Genomic DNA, 19523 nt, shown 5'->3' with positions numbered 1-19523 from the left:
ATCCAGCCACTGAAAATCCTTTGCTGCCTGTTGTAATTTATTTAATCCAGTGTTCTCCTATGAAGACTGATCGTCCTCTGAAGAGGTGTCTTACAAACTTTTCTTTTTAAGCAAAAGAATATAAATTTCCATTAAATCTTACACAGGACCCCACTATCTAAAACAAATAGCAGCTGCGCTGTTCTACCTTCAAGCTAAGGAAGGAGTTTCTCCCTGGAGTGATTAGACCCAACCCTAAACCTTTGTTTCTGAGATGCTTCCATGAAACCTGCCGGGGGACGATCCATAACCCGTGTTCTTCTGTGTTCCTTGCTTATATTACTGAAGCTTGTTAGTAAATGCCTCTTTCGTCTGCTCTTTATTTTTTTTAATCGTCATCATGGGTTGGTAGCCGTGATATTCAGCACACATGCTTTGCAGCTGGTGATGGAAGGGTCTGTGCCCATTATGTGGGGTCGCCTGGGAGCATGTGACTTCCAGAGACCCCCAAGAGCTGCTTGCACAAGCCAGCTAGTAGGCTTGCCATGTGGCTTGCAGCCTGAACCAGACGGTGCTGAACCCATGTGCTGTCTACCACCTCCATCAGCATTTAAAGTATTTGTACAGTAAAAAGTAAAGTTTTTGTAAAGTTTTCTCCTCTGTTATTTTATAAGGGATTACGATATCCTGGAGTAAAAAGCTTTGAACCTGATAAGCCTGGAAAAATACTTCTGATGGACATGAACGAAGAGGATCCTACAGTGTTGGAACTGAAGATGACTGGAAGTAACTTTGATGCGTCTTCATTTAACCCTCATGGCATCAGCACATTCACAGATGAAGGTAACGAATTCAATGTCTATTAAAAATAAAACCAAATTAAAAAAAAAAAACAGAAAAATGTTAATGAATGAATATTTCTTTCCATCCAACTAAAGTACAGTCATGAATCATGTTCTCACTCTGGGTTTTAAACTTACCTCCTAGATGAATTAAACATAACCATGTAAATCCTTCAGAATGCTAAAATACTTGAGATTTGCAAATCACCTAATTTTTAAAAATAGCAACATTCACATAATCCCTATAATTACCATAGTAATAATATTCAGCCCTAATAGGAATGATTTTTTCCATTTTAAACAATTATACAGATCCAGGTGTTTACAACAGCAGACACCTGCAGCCTAGAGATTCACCGCCAGTCACCTTCAATACGTGGCTACCCACTGGTTCCTTTGCTTGTCTTCAGTTTCTCCACAGTTTGACAAAGTGCCCCATCCATTATGCTTTCCTCTGATTCCTTCCCTTCTTTTTGCAGCCATTGCCTTGGTCTCTACATTAATTCTCAACCCTGGTTGTGCTCACAAGCACCCAGAAAGTTTTAAAAAGTCTGATGCCCAGGCCCCAGCCCCAGATATTTTGATTCAGTTGGTCTGAGGGAGGCTTGAGTGGTAGTGCTTGTTACAAGCTCTCCAGCAGATTAGAATGTAAGACCAGGGTTGAGAACCACGCCTATCCCCATGGCCTCCATCAGACAATCCCTTCCTTGGTCCTTGCAGACTTTTCTGCAACGGGGGGACTGAAATTGCTGCCTTGAAAGCCACCAGCAATGTCCTTATGAAGAAACTCTCTCTCGCCAGCTCTTCCCCTCCTTCCTTCCGTCTTATTATACTGGTGTCCACTTAGTGGTAAAGAATCTGCCTACAATGCAAGACCCTCAGGAGATCTGGGTTCACTACCTGGGTTGGAAAGATCCCCTAGAGAAGAGAATGGCAACCCATTCAAGTATTCTTGCCTGGAGAATTCCGTGGACAGAGGAGCCTGGTGGGCTACAGTCCTTGGGGGTCACAAAGAGTCGGACACGACTGAGTGACTAACATAACACCTACAGCCAAATTAAACTCAAAATGTTAAAAAGTAATTCTGCATCCTCTTATCTTCCCTTTTTCATGTTTACTCCATATGGCTTCCCTTCTTCCATATATATATCTATTGAAATTGATATACATACATATTTCCCTTTCAGTGATCTCTTCACCGATTTATTAACATTATATTTTATTTTTAAAATATTGTAAGTGCAAAGAAATAGGATGTGGGGTGTGTGCATGCTCTTTTCAGTTGAAAAGGGAAGATAACCACATATATATGATACAGGTCCTCATATAAATTACTTTTGCGTTAGACACGGCTTCATGGATTCCTTCCCCTGACGGCGCGTTCAGAGCTGCTTCGTAGCGGCTGTTTGGAGTGTTGTGGCGTGGGAGAACCATTAGACAGTTCATCTGTTGACGGATGTTGAGCCTGTTTCCACCTTTATGCTCACTGAAAACGAATGCCCGAATAAACATTCATATGCATGTAGCTTCTGTGACTGCTTACGATAAATGCCTAGAGGTGGATTCTGCTGTGCAAAACTTGAATCTGGGTTTTAATCCTCACTTATGGTTGATTTCCCCTTCCCATATTCCTCAGCCATCATCAGGGACTCTTGGTACTTCCTGTCAAATTCCTCTCATATCCTTTCCTGCCTTTTCCTGTCAGTAGGGTGAGGCTCCAGGGCTTACTTCCAGGGGACTTTCAACCAAGGAGTAACATGTCTATGGGTATAGCAGTAATCCAGGCGTGTGGAGAGAAGCGGCGTCCTCCTGATCTAGCCCTTCTTTCCACCTGTCTGGATGACTGCTCTACCCACAGTCATATACTCCCTGGTTGAAAGCCCCTGGAAGTAAGCCCTGGAGCCTCACCCTAAGCCCTGCAAGACTAACCTGGATTCCTGTGTCTGTGGCTTTAATCCTCCCACTCTTTCACTCACTTCTACTCCAACTACAACCTCCAGCTAAGCTCCTGCCTCGGGCCCTTTGCACCTTCTCTCGCTTCCACCTAGAACACCCTTTCCCCAGATATTCATATAGTTCAGTCTCTCATTTCATTTCAGTATCTGCTTTAGCATCATCTTCTCAGAACTTGCCTGACTCCCGTGAACAAAACTTCTCATTACCCTGCATCCCTTTATCTGGTTTTATTTTCCTTCTGTAGCACTTCACACCAATTAAAATAAACATCTGCTTGGCAAGGGGCCTAATGGGAAGTCTCATAGCTGGCTTTTCTGTTCAGATTTCTTCCATTCAACCTCCTAAATGTGACACTATTTTCCTTTAAACACCAATTTGGTCACGTCAAAGCTTTCCAAAGATGCACTGCTTCCGAAGGCAAAGACTAAGGTCTAACATCTGATCCCTCCTTCTTGACCACTTACACTGGTCTCTTTCATGCCGCCGAGTTGCACCGACTCCTGGAAGCTAAATCCCTTTGATATTATCTCTCAGGTGCTCTTTTTATGGAATTTATCATCTCACACTGTGTAAATTACACCTGAGCACACCTTCTCTTATTGATATTCTTCTCATCTTTTATCTCAGTGCTATATCTTGCTGAGACCATTTGCAGCAGAAAGCTTAATAAGCTCTTTGGAGTTTTAGTGTCAAGGGCTGCTCATTCTAAAGTTGAGGACTTTTTTCCCCCTGTGGAGTCTGGTGGGTTTTAGACTGTCACCGGGTCTTCCTTTAGCCATTTTTCTCTGGAGCAATCACAAATGCTTCTCTCTACAAAGAGATGAAAATATTCCATCTGCCTGACATCCTAAGTACTGGTTGGAGGTGGGTAGAAATTGCTTTTTAGAGACAGAGCTGACAGCTGAGAGCTCGGTTAATGTTTCGATTTTTGTTTTTAATCTCTTCTCAGATAATACTGTGTACCTGCTGGTGGTGAGCCATCCAGATTTTAAGTCCACGGTTGAGTTGTTTAAATTTCAAGAAGAAGAAAAGTCGCTTTTGCATCTGAAAACCATCAGACATGAACTTCTCCCTAAGTACTGAGATATGTCATATTCCTGTTTTCCTTTAACACTGGGGGATGGTGTATCTACTTTTAGTGTTTCCTTTTGGCAGGGGTGGGGGGTGGTGTGAGGGGATAATGGCACTCTCCTTTCTCTTTTTTTAAATTTTATTTTAATTTCATTTATTCCTCTTTGAATACTCTTTTCCCTCTTTCTTATTTTTTAAATTATGAAAGTATGATAATACATTTACAGGAGACGAAAGTTACTTAAAGCTCAACATTCAGAAAACTAAGATCATGGCATCCAGTCCCATCACTGCATGGCAAATAGATAGGGAAACAGTGGCAGACTTTATTTTTGGGGGCTCCAAAATCACTGAAGATGGTGACTGCAGTCATGAAATTAAAAGACACTTACTCCTTGGAAGGAAAGTTATGTCCCACCTAGACAGCATATTAAAAAGCAGACACGTTACTTCGTCAACAAAGGTCTGTCTAGTCAAGGCTATGGTTTTTCCAGTAGTCATGTATGGATGTGAGAGTTGGACTATAAAGAAAGCTGAGCACCAAAGAATTGATGTTTTTGAACTGTGGTGTTGGAGAAGATTCTTGAGAGTCCCTTGGACTGCAAGGAGATCCAACCAGTCCATCCTAAAGGAGATGAGTCCTGGGTGTTCATTAGAAGGACTGATGCTGAAGGTGAAACTCCAATACTTTGGCCACCTGATGCGAAGAACTGACTCATTGGAAAAGACCCTGATGCTGGAAGGGATTGGGGGCAGGAGGAGAAGAGGACGACAGAGGATGAGGTGGCTGGATGGCATCACCAACTCAATGGACATGAGTTTGAGTGGGTAATGGACAGGGAGGCCTGGCGAGCTGTAGTCCATTCATGACTAAATGACTGAACTGAACTCAACTGAAAGTTACATATAGTTTCACTGTATATTATTAATACAATTATTTTTTAAGTGGGTAAATTAAGACTTTTAGTTGGAGTTTCAATATCAAACTCTCAAAAATTAATAAAATGAATAGACAGAAAAGTAGAAGGATATAGTAGACCTGGAAAGCACCATGAGCCAATTCAACACAATTAAGATTTATACAATTTTCACAAAACAGTAGGATCCAAATTCTATCCAACTTCCCATAGACTGTAAATGAGGGCGACTCTCCTTTCTGATGAGCATAAACTCCCCCAGATGGATGTTCATCCACAGAAACTTTTGAGGACTCAAGCTCCAGAGAAGACACCCCTCCTCTTCCTCCCTCCTTTCCTGGGTTGGCTGGATGCTGGTTTTCGCCTCCTCGTCCCAGAGAATGTTCCTTTATGCTTTTACCAGGAAAGCACTCTGCTCTTCTGCAGAACCAGACTTAGTATCTCAAACCCAAACTGGTTTCATGGACAAATTTCACCTCTTGAGCTTATCTGTTCTTGATATTTACAGTGAAAGTTGTAATTGTACATGTTTCTAAGAAACGCAAACCCAAGAGGAGATCTGTGATCCCGTGCCTCTAAGACCTCCCAGCGCTGCTTCTCCTGCGGGTCATTTGCACAGGATTCCTGAAACAGCAGCTCTGTGGTTAACAGCCAGCTCCATCCCAGCTTCCTGCACGGCACAGCGTCTAGAGAAAGGGAACACACGCAGATCCCTGATCCCAACACAGAACTGACATCCTCACTTGCCTTTGTTGTCGTTTAGTCGCTAAGTCATGTCTGACTCTTTGCGACCCCGTGGACTGTAGCCCTCCAGGCTCGTCTGTCCACGGGATTCTGCAGGCAAGAATACTCGGGTGTGTTGTGGTTTCCTTCTCGAGGGGATCTTCTCAGCCCAGGGATGGAACTCACGTCTCCTGCATCGCAGGCAGATTCTTTCCTGCTGAGCCACTAGGGAAGCCCTGTTTATGAGGTAATGATGGATTTCAGAAAATAATTTGACACTATCTTCCCACACAGTTTTTATCCTCTAATCATTATGGTCTTTTTAGATTCTTAACCTCTATTTGAATAATTTACCTGCAGAACTCAATTATCTCAGAATGTGTAAATCTGGATTTCTTTTAAACCATGTAGCAGAGCACCTGCTCAGTGTTACCAGGGCTCCTCCCTCTCTTGCCTTACCCGATGGGGCTGAAGCTGAGGAAATTGAGACTGCAAGAAATCAGGTTACTGGATAAAGGCAAATTAGCCAATTGGTGACCATTACAAACTACCGCCCAGGTCTTCATCTGCATGAAAGTTCAGAGAACAGCTTTTGGTGGGAGAGTTTGTTCATACCTTCATTCAATAAATATATTTTGGAAAGAGAATGAGGACATTGAGTGTCTGGAGACTGTGCCAAATACCGAGATCTAAATGAGGGCAAAGTGTGTGGACTAGAGAAGCCGGACTAATGGTAGAAATGATGGTAAGAATAAAAGTTGAATGAGCTTCCGCTATAACTCAGGTGGTGCAATAGCCAATTTAACAGATTATTTCATTAGCTTTCTACAAGAATGTTCTTAATTAGGTTTTACTACTATACCATATTAAATTTAAAACCACTGAAGCCTGGGGACACTGCTTTGGGGGGCACTGTCAGTAAATGACACACTGGAATTTTAATCCTGGAGTCTGGAGCTTGAGTCTGGAGCTTCTACTTTGAGTTGCTATGAAATAGTGAAACTTATTTTCTTTCTTTTACCATTTAACCTTGGAAATCTTAGTTTTGTCCAATTTCCTAGGGTTAGGGCTTTCTTTTTTCTTTTGTGACCCCATGGACTGCAGCACACCAGCCTTCCCTGTCCTTTATTATCTCCTGGAGTTTGCTCAAACTCATGTCCACTGAGTTGGTGATGCCATCCAGCCATCTCATCCTCTGTCGCCCTCTTCTCCTCCTGCCCTCAATCTTTCCCAGCATTTTTCAGGGTCTTATCCAAGGAGTCAACTCTTCCCATCAGGTGGCCAAAGTACTGGAGCTTCAGCTTCAGCATCAGTCCTTCTAATGACTATTCAGGGTTGATTTCCTTTAGGATGGACTAGTTTGATCTCCTTGCTGTCAAAGGGACTCTCAAGAGTCTTCTCTAGCACCACAGTCAATTCTTCAGTGCTCAGCCTTCTTTATGGTCCAACTCTCATATCCATACATGACTACTTGCAATCGCAAATCCATTGATCTTTGGCAATACAGAACCAAACTATAGTTAGTATCACAATTAACTAAAATTCTGCTCTCCCAACCCAAGGGTTAGCTGTGTATATTTTCCTTTTTGTATTCGATGGTTGTTTATGTGGCTGTCTATAGCATTAATGGGCTTCCCTGGTGGCTCAGATGGTAAGGAATCTGCCTGCACTGTGGGTAGGCCCAGGTTTGACCCCTGGGTTGGAAAGATCCCCTGGAGAAGGGAATGGCAACCCATTCCAGGATTCTTGCTTGGAGAATCCCATGGACAGGGGAGTCTTGTGGGCCATGGTACATGGGTTCACAAAGAGTCAGATACAACTGAGCGACTAATACAACAACAGCAACGGAATAGCATTAATATTCCAATGACTAATCTATTATCATAGAACAGGTTATTAATAAGAATATTATTGGTCATCACTGATCATGTACTATATGCCAGGCATTGTGCCAAGGTCTTTGATTTGTTATTTCATTTTATTCATACCCCAACCTTCCAAAATAGGGACAGGCTCAGAGCATACTGACACGCCATGGCCGCATACCACGTTGAGAACAAGCAATAAATGGAGGATTCAAATGGAGCCCATCAGATTTTAAAGCTATGACTCTAAACCTTTCTGCTCTGCTCTCTTTTTAAAATGAAAAACAGCAAAGGGTTAAAAAAAATACTAATTCCATACATTTGCCTTTAAAAAGGAAAAGGAAAAAAAAAAAACATCTTTGCAAGCTTCTGCCTGAAGCCCATACAGACTAATCCTAAATCCCTAGACCCCCTTTCTCATATAGGAACAGTGGTTACCATTGATGGAGGCTTTGTGAGTGGCAGGCTCACTGCAGAGCAGACGGCAGGCATTGTCTCGTAATTCTCACTGCAACGCCACACATGAAGCTGCTGACCCTTAGTCTTATGCTAATGAGTTGTATGACTTTGGGAAAATCATTTAACCTCTCTTTGCAGATGAGAAAACTGAGGCTCTGTATGCTTATCAAAGATGCCCAGGAGCCTGGGTCGGCGTCAGAGCTGATGTGCTGGGCCGTGACGCCCTCCACAGTGAAGCTGAGATAATTCCGTCCTAGATAATGGCCCAGAGGAACTTCAGTCACCTCAATCAGCACAGAATGACTCACTTATGTGCTCACTGTTGTACCTATTAAAGCAGAAAAATAGACTCATATAGCTTAGATTTTCAGTAACACAGAGAGAATCAAAATCAGAACAACAGCAACAAAAAATGCCACCACATCCTATTTCTGAGCATTCTCGCTCATGGGTGTTTCACTCTGGTTAGAATCATGAAACTTTACAGCTGAAAGTGACCCTGTAAGTCTGGAAGATAGACCAGTCCATCTCCTCCTTTTTTTTTTTTTTTTTAAACAGATAAGTAAACTGAGGCCCTGGCATGTTAAATGATTAACTTTCCCTAGATCACACAGCTAATAGTAGCAGTTCAGTTCAGTTCATTTCAGTCGCTCAGTCGTGTCTGACTGTTTACAACCCCATGGACTGCAGCTCGCCAGGCTTCCCTGTCCATCACCAATTCCTGGAGCCTACTCAAATTCATGTCCATTGAGTCAGTGATGCCATCCAACCATCTCATCCTCTGTTTTCCCCTTCTCCTCCTGCCTTCAATCTTTCCAAGCATCAGGGTCTTTTCCAATGAGTCTTTTCCATCAGGTGGCCAAAGTATTGGAGTTTCAGTTTTAGCATCAGTCCTTCCAGTGAATATTCAGGACTGATCTCCTTTAGGATGGACTGGTTGGATCTCCTTGCAGTCCAAGGGACTCACAAGAGTCTTCTTCAACACCACAGTTCAAAAGCATCATTTCTTCAGTGCTCAGCTTTCTTTATGGTCCAACTCTCACATCCATTCGTGACTACTGGAAAAACCAAATCTTTGACTAGATGGACCTTTGTTGGCAAAGTAATGTCTCTGTCTAGGTTAGTCATAGCTTTTCTTCCAAGGAGTGTCTTTTAATTTCATGGCTGCAATCACCATCTACAGTGATTTTGGAGCCCAAGAAAAGAAAGTCTCTCACTGTTTTCATTGTTTCCCCATCTATTTCCCATGAAGTGATGGGACCAGATGCCATGACCTTAGTTTTCTGAATGTCGAGTTTTAAGCCAACTTTTTCACTCTCCTCTTTCACTTTCCTCAAGAGGCTCTTTAGTTCTTCTTCACTTTCTGCCGTAAGGGTGGTGTCATCTGCATATCTGAGGTTATTGATATTTCTCCTAGCAATCTTGATTCCAGCTTGTGCTTCATCCAGCCCAGCGTTTCTCATGATGCACTCTGCATAGAAGTTAAACAAGCAGGGTGACAATGTACAGCCTTGTACTCCTTTCCCGATTTGGACCCAGTCTGTTGTTCCATGTAGCATAGCTGTAACTAGAATGCAAGTCTCAAGATTGCTGGGTTTTTCCCACTGCCTGGTGCTGCCTTGAACTGCTCTATATGAGCATAAACAAATGTGGCCTGGATAATGATTCCTGGACTAATTTAATGTCTGTGGAGTTTAGTCTGTCTACACACACACACACACACACACACACACACACACACACCAGAGCACTTTTTTCCACGATACAGTTAATAGGTTTTTTCTGTTCCATTGCTGTAATGACCTCTTAGGGTTTCCTCGGGTGATTACTGTCTTGGAGGGTTGTGTAGGCGGGACTGATTACACATAATCCTGGGCTGTACCAGTTGTTGCACAGGCTCCATCGCACAGCCTGATTTCACGAGTATGCATTCATGAGCGCCAACGTATAAGCCTGTCAGGTTCTGTGCCGTCACCTGCCTGAGTCACACGTGTGTGTTTCAATTGCAGTTTGAATGACCTTGTCGCTGTGGGCCGTGAACACTTCTATGCCACCAACGATCACTATTTTGTGGACCAGTACATGAGATCCTGGGAATTATATTTGGGTCTAGCATGGTCAAATGTTGTTTACTACAGCCCAGATGACGTTCGAGTGGTGGCCAGTGGATTTGATTTTGCTAATGGAATCAGCATGTCACCTGACCACAAGTACGTGAACGCCTTAAAATACCACGTTTGTCCCTAGATTCTCATTTGACATATTTAGAGCATATTCATCTTCTAAAAAAGGGGATACATTTCTAGCATGTTGTCCCAGTAAAAAGAAATTGGGGAAAATGTAAAATATCTTAATTTCCAGGGGATAAAATATATCAAATCATAATTTACTGTTTTGTGAAGGCATACTCTTTTAAGGTTTCCCAGGTGGTGCAGTGTTAAAGAATCCGCCTGCCAATGCAGGAGACACAAGAGACTTGGGTTCTATCGCTGAGTTGGGAAGATCTGCTGGAGGAGGGCGTGGCAACCCACTCCAGTATTCTTGCCTGGAGAATCCCATGGACAGAGGAGACTGGTGGGCTAGTTCATGGGGCCACAAGAGCTGGATGCAAATGAACAACTGAGCGTGCATACTCTTTTAAATTACTTTGTGAGGGGAGTGCATTTCAAGAGGGGGTACATACAAAAAACATTTAGTATGATTTTGCTTGCTTTGAAGGAAGATTTTTGACTGTATCATGAGATTAACAATTTATGGGTATGTTTATATCTGTAGCACTGGTTTGTGACTTGACAGAAAGTTTGTACCAAAATGTAAATCAAGCCACTGCTTGCTTCATCGAAAAGTGTTACTATGGGGAAAAGTCAGCTTCATAAGTATGCTTAGTGATGTAGTTGATTCATGTTATTTTCTGGTGGTCATTCTGAAACAATTCACAGACCAACACTAGGTCTGGGGACCACACTTTGGATAAGACAGGTGTATGTATAAAATCCTCCTCATCTCATATCATTAAGCGTTTGTAACATACTTAGAGGCTTAGTAACATATTCAGAAGGTAGTAACTTATACAGAGAAAGCAGAACACTTTTCAGTTACTCATATCATCTCCTGGTCTTCAAAGACAGCAGATAATCACCCAGTCATTTCTCTCTTTGTTCTGGGAGGCCCTGTGCTTAGACTGCCAGGGATCTTATGATGAATGTGACACTGTCCTCACGTAGAGGGGAGGGAGTCTGCTCTCAGATCCAGGCCAAGCGCTTGTCTTCTCTTGTATTTTCTGTGGCCTAAAACAAGGGGATGCAATGCAGAACCCGGGGCTTGCCATTATGCTGACCAACCAAGAAAAGCGATGTCACGCTTTTGCTTGCAGATGCTAAGAACTGGCATTAGCGTTAAGTTCCTTGACTACTAGTTAGGGCCAACTAGTTTCTGATCTTTTGAAATAACTTTTCAGGGATTCAAACTCCCCCGTGTGCTGTCAACTCATTGAGTTCCTTCAGAATCCGGTGTGTTTGGAGACAGCTTCCGTTTTCCAGGCTCTAAGCAAAGTTCTCCCCCAGGAAGGGTTATTATGCCCTCATGGTAACCTTCTGAATTGTTTCCCTTCATGGGCTTTGATGCAGCTCTTTCTTCTTTGAAGGTATGTCTATATAGCTGAATTACTGGCTCATAAGATTCATGTGTATGAAAAGCATGCTAATTGGACTTTAACTCCATTGAAGGTAAGATGTATTAACATTATAAGTTTGTGGGGTGATAACTAGATTCTAATTGATTTGTGAAATTAGAAGTGAGGAAAAAGGATTGTCTAATTGGAGTGGGAGAGAACCAGTTTTTCACTCCTTTTTAGGAGGCATCAGCGTCGTCGGGACTCGTTGGTCACTTTTGCTCAGTGGAGAGTGGGAAGCGGCAGACCACACACACCATCTATGCAACTTTGATTCTCTCTGTTCTAGACAATTTCCGGCTTGGAAGTTTGTTCTTCACTTCCCTTTTCCCTCCCCTCTCCCTTCCTCCTTCCCTCCTTCCCCTCTTTCCTCCTCCATGTTGATGGAACAGACAAGAGCTTCAGCTTGCACACAGCAGCACTCAGCACAGTATTTACAAAGCCCAGGCACCGGGTGGTCACATCACCGCCCCTCTCCAACCCTCACCCCTGCTGCTGAGCCGCTCCTGCCTGAGCATTTCGGGAACTGTCCTGGCAGTGTCCTTCCTCAGGATGGGGCGCTTGTCCCGCTGCTCAGGTATTCTTCCTCCAGGTCTTCACGCCCCTCTCCTTCACATCTTTCCAGATTTCCCTAAAATGTCACTTCAGCGAGGCCTTCCCTGGCTGCCTAAATCTTAACTCACAACTCTGCCTCTCCCTAGACAAACGCGCGTGCACACACACACACTTCCTATCTCTTCTATGGCTTTATTTTTTTCCCTTCAGCATCCTTTGCTAACACGTTTTGCATTCATATTTTCCTTCTCCTTCCCAGTGTCTGTCTGCCCGTCCCACTAGGGTATAAGTGCCATAGGATGGATACTTTCTCTGTGTGTTCCAGGGACAGTCCCCACACCCAGTAGGCACTCAACAAATTAACTGCTAAATTAACAAGCCGGGGCTGGGCATTCTTCCGGGATTCATCTCTACCTGTACCAATTCTGATCCACTCTGAAGGTTTGGATCAAAAGGGGTAAAAACACAAGGAGCAGAAAGAAGAAGTATGTGTAAAGCAGAGCATTATGAAAGTGATGCTTTTGGAAAGACTCAGAGGTCCCTCTCCCCGGCCAGCACCGCCCACGGCACTGTGAAGCACGGTCACCTGTGACTGTGCCCATCAGCATGTATCAGGGACCATCGTGAGGGGCTTTATTCCAAGAAAATTGCCTTGAAACCACATCAAATGTAATATCATGTTTGACATTAAAAACCATTGACAGGGCTGTGACAGTTTGGTATTTGCTGCAGTAAAATGGAATTTCATACACTGAGACTGGCTGAAGGGATAAAAACAAATTGTGGTTATCACAATAGATACTTCTGCAAATTGAAACTTAAAGGATTTTGTAAGAATAAAACCCCATCCAAGGTACATGCAACAGCGAACGATAAAGGTGCTACTCCTGTCGACTGAGGGCAAAGTTTATTTCAGGTGTGGTTCCACTGCTGGCAGAAAATCCTGCTGGTGCCCTGACACAATGATTCAGGTGAGATGCCCCTCTCCTCAGCTAGGTGAGGCCATTCTTTTCTTGGAGGTCATGTTGATCAAGTCCAGTTGATTACTACTGGAGTGCCAAGAAATTTGACAAACCAGCTGGGTTGTTATTAGAATTTGTGATGAAATGTGGATGGGTCTGTGGCCTAAGTGTAGTGTAGACATGGAATGAAATATTACTCAGCCCTGAAAAGAAACAGAGTGATTCATGCTAGAACACCAATGAATTTGAAGACATGCTAGGTGAAGTTATTATGCTAAGAATACTTAGCATAAAAGTCCTTAAGCTAGACACAAAAGGACAGACATTCTATGATTCCACTTAGATGTGGTACCTAGAAGAGGCAAATCTGTAAGGAGAGAGCAGGACAAGGGTGACCAGGGGGTGGGGAAGGGAGGAACGGGGAGCTACTGGGCACAGCTTCTGTTTGGGATGATGAAAGGGTCTGGAAATGGAAGGTGGTGGATTCATGACGTTTTGAATGTACCTGATGCTACTGAGTTGTACACTGAAAAATGGTTAAAATGACCAGTTTCATGTTATGCGTATTTCACCACAGTAAAAATGATCCCTTCTTCAAAACATGTTCCAAGACACAGTCAATGAATTAGTCTCACTTCAGTGAGTTCCAGTTCTCTAAAAACTGGGATGTTTGTTAATAGAGGATACCGTTCTCCCCAAAGAGAATCATTTATTAAGTTTCCTTGACCAAGGAATGCAAAGTTTCCACTGGACTTTGTGGAAGCGTGACACATGGTCTGTACCTGCGTTTTGGTGAGTTGGTATTGCTGGGAATCATGGATTTGCAAGGGAAGAGTTTACTGCTGAGGCCAAGATGGGCTCCCTGTTGGACTGTCCAGCTCTTGCTGGTGCCCGTGGCAGGAGCTTGTTACTGGTGTGAAGAATGAATGGGACCCTCGGCTTCTGGGTCCTTCTCCCACTCTCACTGCCTACCCTCATCTCTGCAAGTTTGTATCTGCTGTGGAATTCACTGGTTGGCCATGACCCCTTCCAAAGATAGTAGCAGCGCCCCGAGACAAACATTTTCCTCACAGAAAGATGCACCGATTTGCAGGGCAATAGGGCAGGGATGTAGAGAACCAACATGCGGACACAGTGAGAAGGGGAGGGTGGGATGAATTGAGAGAGGAGCTCTGACTTATCTGTGCTACCCTGTGTGAAACAGCCAGCTGGTGGGAACCTGCTGGAAAGCGCAGGGAGCTCAGCTCAATGCTCTGTGATGAGCTAGAGGTGTGGGACAGCAGCTGGGGGTGAGAGGGAGGCTCAAGAGGGAGGGGATAATACACACGTACACACACTCACCACCCACCCCCACACACATATCTCCTCCCTATAGATAGATAGATAGACAGATAGATAGATAGATAGATAGATAGCTGATTCACTTCGTTATACAGCAGAAACTAACACAACATTGTACAGCAATTATGCTCTGATTAAAAAAAAAAGAATGTAATGTATCAGCCTAGAATGCCTGACACTGGGGTAGATGGGGTTTGGGGATGGAAAAGACTTGGAGATGATTTCGGCCAGAGAACATTTACTCCACCACGTCCCTTGGCCAGACGTGCCTGTTTCCAGGGTAGGAATGAGTTATGGCACTGCATGAAGGTGAAAAGGATGCCCCTTAGCATCCTTGTCCCTCACAGCCAGGTGCGGAGAGCTCTCGTTTTGAGGAAAGCACAGGGTTCCCACAGTTGTCTGACCATGCTCTGGCCTTTGCAATGAGTTGCCGCCAGTTATTCCAGGCTCTCTGGGCACTGAGGTATGCTGGCCTCTGCTTGAGGTACATGGTAGATATTGTTTATCCAGCTGAGAGTTAGAGGTAGGCAAATAGATGTGATTTCTCCCCAGTAGAAGGCAGCCAAGATGATGAATGATGGAATTAAGAATCGCTGGTATTATTTATGATCCTGGTACAAAGCCGTGACAGCAATCTGTGCAGTCAATACATGCTTGCAACTTATATTTAGAAAATAAACAGCAGAAGAACAGGGAGTCGAATAACATCAGGAAGCTGAAGAGGAAAGTTTTCCTCAACTTCAAGGCACAAATTAGACCCCGGGTGACCATTTCTCCTCTGGCTGCACAGCCTATGATTAGCCATTAAAGAAGCGCCTACACTTCACTGATGCTCTCATCAGAAATGAATCCACATTTCCTGGTTGTTTTCAGAATGCTTATAAAAATATCATTTGCACATGCTGCTTTAGAAGGAACTGTTTTATGCTGCACTGAAAAACATTTTTTTTTCACTTTTGGTTTTAAGTTCAGGCACAGATGTTAGTCCAAATGCTTTCATATCACTTTTAATAGTTTTTTCTTGGTTTTTCTGATCTTCCCCTTCCCTCGTGTTCTAGAAAATGGCAAAATACTAACACAGATGGAGAGCTAGAGGAATTCCCTGAGTGCTAGTGAGATGGGGCAGGGGAGCAGAGATGTCTCATCCCTGGAGCAGGTGTATGGTACCCAAGGACACCACGATAGCTTTCTCTAATGTATTGCTCCATCTCCTCTCAAGTTTTCTGTTGCTTGTTTTCTTTCTCCCTGTGGTTCTAATCTACAAGTCTCTGGACTGTGACACGCTCGTGGATAACATATCCGTGGACCCCGTGACAGGGGACCTGTGGGTTGGCTGCCACCCCAATGGCATGAAAATCTTCTCCTATGACCCAGAGAATCCTCCTGGATCAGAGGTTAGTTTGAGAAAAGAATCATATCAGTGCCCTCATTCCCAGCTAGTTTCCTGTTGAAAACATAAATTTCAATTATATGTGCAAATAAAAGGGAGACGTGGATAGATGACCTAAATTATCAGATAAAGATGGAATTTGACTTTGGGAGGCATTTGAGACAGAGTCTAGGTGGAGACAGATGGTACCTGTAAACTGGGTGATTTGGGGGGTTTAATGAGGGCGCTATGTACAGGGGTGTGGGCACAGGTGGGGAAATGAACGGGGAAGGGTAACGTGGTACCCCAGGGCTACCACGGGAGGTAGGCATGGTTACCAGAGCTGTGTGTGGAGAGGGTGCTGGGAGGGAACCTGACCTCTGGTTGAGGGATGGAGCCAGCCGGATGTGGTCATGGCCCCACACGGGGTGGGGGTGTGGGGGGCGGCAAACATTCCACCTGCTTCTCAGTCTGCCCATCCCTCTCTGCTGCTGCTTCCTGTCAACCTTTACTGGGAGGTGGAGGGAGCCCTGAGCAGGCTCTGGAAAGGCTGAGCGGAGTGGAGGATGAGTCTGGAGGGCTGGGTTAGGACAGCCAGCCCTGGATTGGGCTCCGTATCTTTATTTCAGTAGTGAGTTTCTCCAATTTGGCCATTCACAATAGTTTAAAAAATGTAACAGACCACATTGTTATGGTCTTAATGTGTGTGTTACCTGCCTTCCTGTTCAACACCCTTTTCCTGCGTACCAGTGCCTTTGCCAGTTCATGTAATAGAGCAGCTGCAAAGCAGAGACGCCATCCCCTCCAAACCTTCCAGGCAGATGGGAACAGGAATCCTTGCAGGAAAGATCTGAGCTTGAAAGACCTCTTCTTAGTTTTAGTACCCACAGACCCTAGTCACATCATCGGTCTCTTTCTCAGTGGATTATTTTGACAGTGCAAGCAGGAACTTGAAACTCCCTTTGCCATGAGCATTTGAATGTCTACTGTGACTTAACTAGGGTTTTCTAGTCGGTTTTCAGTTTGTACTAATTATGCTGGCTATTTACATCAAGTACACGTACTTTTTGGCATGGTTTACTGTTATGTATTCTTTTTAAGGGGCTCCCTTGGAGGAGGAAATGGCACCCCACTCCAGTATTCTTGCCTGGATATTCCCATGGACAGAGGAGCCTGGTGGGCTACAGTCCATGGGGTTGCAGAGTTGGACATGACTGAGCAACTGAGCATGCATTCTTTTTAAAGCTTTAAGAGTCAGTCTCATTCCACCCTTCACCCCTAAAAAAATTTTTTTAAAGCCTGTGTCTCTTGGATAAGAAACAAAAGCCAAATATGTATTTCCAATTACATGTGGGCCCTTCATAACCTTTTCTCTGGGTTTACAAGACAACTGTGATTACGGTGGATGGCAATCCTTTGTGCCTTCTGCTAGTTCTTAGCTATTAGGACTGCTGTATGGCGCGCTCAGTAGAATTGAGGAAATGTATGCTGTGGCGTGTTCACTGTTCAGAACTGGGCAGAATGTTAGATTCTAATTTGCTCTTGCTTGTTAGCTCATTTGGTGAACTTGAACCGTTTGCTATAGCACGGACTCAGTTTCCTGTTTTAGAAAAAAAATGTTTCCTTTCTAATGATGAATCTGGTAAAGAATAGCAAAAAGTAATAACCATCCATTATCTAATGCACTGCCCAACAGAAGACTGACTTAGTTGTAATAGCAAGTGGTTTCCTAAAGCCAAGGTGCACCATCAACTATTTCCCAGTAAGTAACTACTACATGTGAATGCTTTAGCAATTTCCTAAAACATCTGTTTTTGGTGCCATCTGTTTTGGAGTGGTCCTTTTACATGGGCACATGGACCTTTCAATCAAGCACAAGCCTTCCTAATCTGTCATATTCAGCGTTTCTGTATGTCAGTATCAGTTCTTCAGGTCACTGTATTTTATCTTAAAGCCTTCAGAAGAACACCAACTTAAAGATGAAAGGGAATTTAGAGTTAATGTAGTCCCACCTGAGCAGGGCATGGCAACCCACCCCAGTATTCTTGCCTGGAGAATCCCATGGACAGAGGCACCTCGTGGGCTGCAGTCCATAAGGTCGCCCAGAGTCAGACAGGACTGTAGCGACATAGCCAGCACAGTGCAGAGCCCCACCCATCTCATTCTACAAACAGAAACACACAGTAAGCGCAAGATCCCAAATACAGCCCTGCGCTCCTGCCTTACAGCGAGCTTCTGATAGTGTGTGAATCATATGAAATTACCATTTCATTGGCCCAAATTGTCAAATATTGGCTATCTTGTGTAATCAACTTGAATACTACTCTACTGCTGCTAATGACATAATCGTTTCTGCTCAACTAAATGAAGGAAACTGAACTCATAAAATCTTACATACTAAGAGTTGGGACCTTAAGTTCAGAGGAATAATGAGCGTGGAGGAGAGGTATGTTCTTTTTGGGCAACAGTCTTTTGTTTTGTTTTTATTCCCATATTTAAAAACCAAGAATTGAGTGTAAACATCCAAATTCCAAGCTTACCTGAAAATACACAAAAACTGGCCTGAATTCCAGCATGGCAATACTTTGACACTTACTGAGTAACCCCAGCTCCATCCTGCAGTGAACCACAGTGCTCCTTATGGTCCCATACCCAGGCTATGTTACAGTCTTACGGTTCTTGCTTCTGTAGGTCTTTAGAGTGTCTATCTTTGTTAAAGATGATCTGATCAGAATCTGTCATTTTTGCCAATGAGGAAATAGATATCTATAGAGAGTCATTTTGGAACAAAATACGGTTCACCTAAAAGTCTCTTCTTATGGAGAAATGACCCCATATTTAAAGTTATGTCTTGAGTGACTTTAAAAAATACTAATGTAATGTTATTTTTGGATAGGTGCTCCAAATCCAGAATATTTTAGCAGAAGAACCCAAAGTTACAGTGGTTTATGCAGAAGATGGTAAAGTGTTACATGGAAGTACGGTTGCTTCTGTGTACAAAGGGAAAATGCTGGTTGGAACCGTGTTCCAAAAAGCTCTTTACTGTGAGCTCTGACTGGCTGATCTGTACCCCTATCCTGACAAGTGGGAGCTCTTCACTACAACTGCTTGCCACATCTGAGGGGGCCACAGTGATCTCAACAGTGAATGCTGACCCGAAACTTGGACATCACAGGAGATGGTGATCTGTTTAGCTGGGAACAGATACTTCGCATATGGCTTTTTTGGGTGTATAATATCAAATCAGTCTTGGAATATCTGAAAACTTCACTTACCAATAAAAATCCTTTAAATAAAATTGCTAAAATCATCACATCAACTGTCAGGTCTTAAGTATTTTAACTATATGTGACCCAGAAAGTCCTCTCCCGAATACGTGTTCCCTGGAGCATGTGAGCTTGTGGCTGCCTTGTCGTGTCTTGTTCAGGGAGCAGGATGCAGTCACATGTCGTCAGTGCCCCAGCACTCAGAGCCTTCAGTTCATGTGCTGGACAACCAGACGTGCAACCAAGGTGTCCTCAGCCCCAGGCTCACCTAACCATCACATTTCCTGGCGCACTCAGACTCATTCCCATCTTCCCTTCTAAACAGGACATTCCCAGTAATGGCTCAGTGGTAAATAATCCACCTGCCAATGCAGGAGATGTGGGTTCAATCCCTGGGTCGGGAAGATCCCTTGCAGAAAGGAATGGCAACCCACTCCAGTATTCTTGTCTGGAAAAGAAACCTGGTGGGCTACACAGTCCATATGGGGTTGCAAAGAGCTGGACATGCCTGAGCTACTGAGCATGCACTCAGTAAATACAAACCTAAA

At 43.8% G+C, this 19523-nt stretch overlaps 1 protein-coding gene across 1 annotated transcript in view; it reads left to right on the top strand.

The window, feature by feature from the left end:
• The window catches only part of PON1 (paraoxonase 1), a 32843-nt gene extending 13837 nt beyond the window's left edge, over positions 1-19006 (top strand). The window contains exons 4-9 of the mRNA XM_068972385.1: positions 654-822; positions 3727-3853; positions 9822-10022; positions 11456-11537; positions 15606-15734; positions 18606-19006. Coding sequence (XP_068828486.1) covers positions 654-822; positions 3727-3853; positions 9822-10022; positions 11456-11537; positions 15606-15734; positions 18606-18764 — 867 coding nt within the window. The 3' untranslated portion in view covers positions 18765-19006. The remainder of the gene's footprint in view (positions 1-653; positions 823-3726; positions 3854-9821; positions 10023-11455; positions 11538-15605; positions 15735-18605) is intronic.
• The last annotated feature ends 517 nt before the right edge of the window (positions 19007-19523 follow it).

Source organism: Capricornis sumatraensis, chromosome 5 (assembly GCF_032405125.1).
Source record: "Capricornis sumatraensis isolate serow.1 chromosome 5, serow.2, whole genome shotgun sequence".
NCBI lineage: Eukaryota > Metazoa > Chordata > Mammalia > Artiodactyla > Bovidae > Capricornis > Capricornis sumatraensis.
Note: the sequence above shows the minus strand (reverse complement) of the source record. Positions and strands in the feature narration are given on the sequence as shown.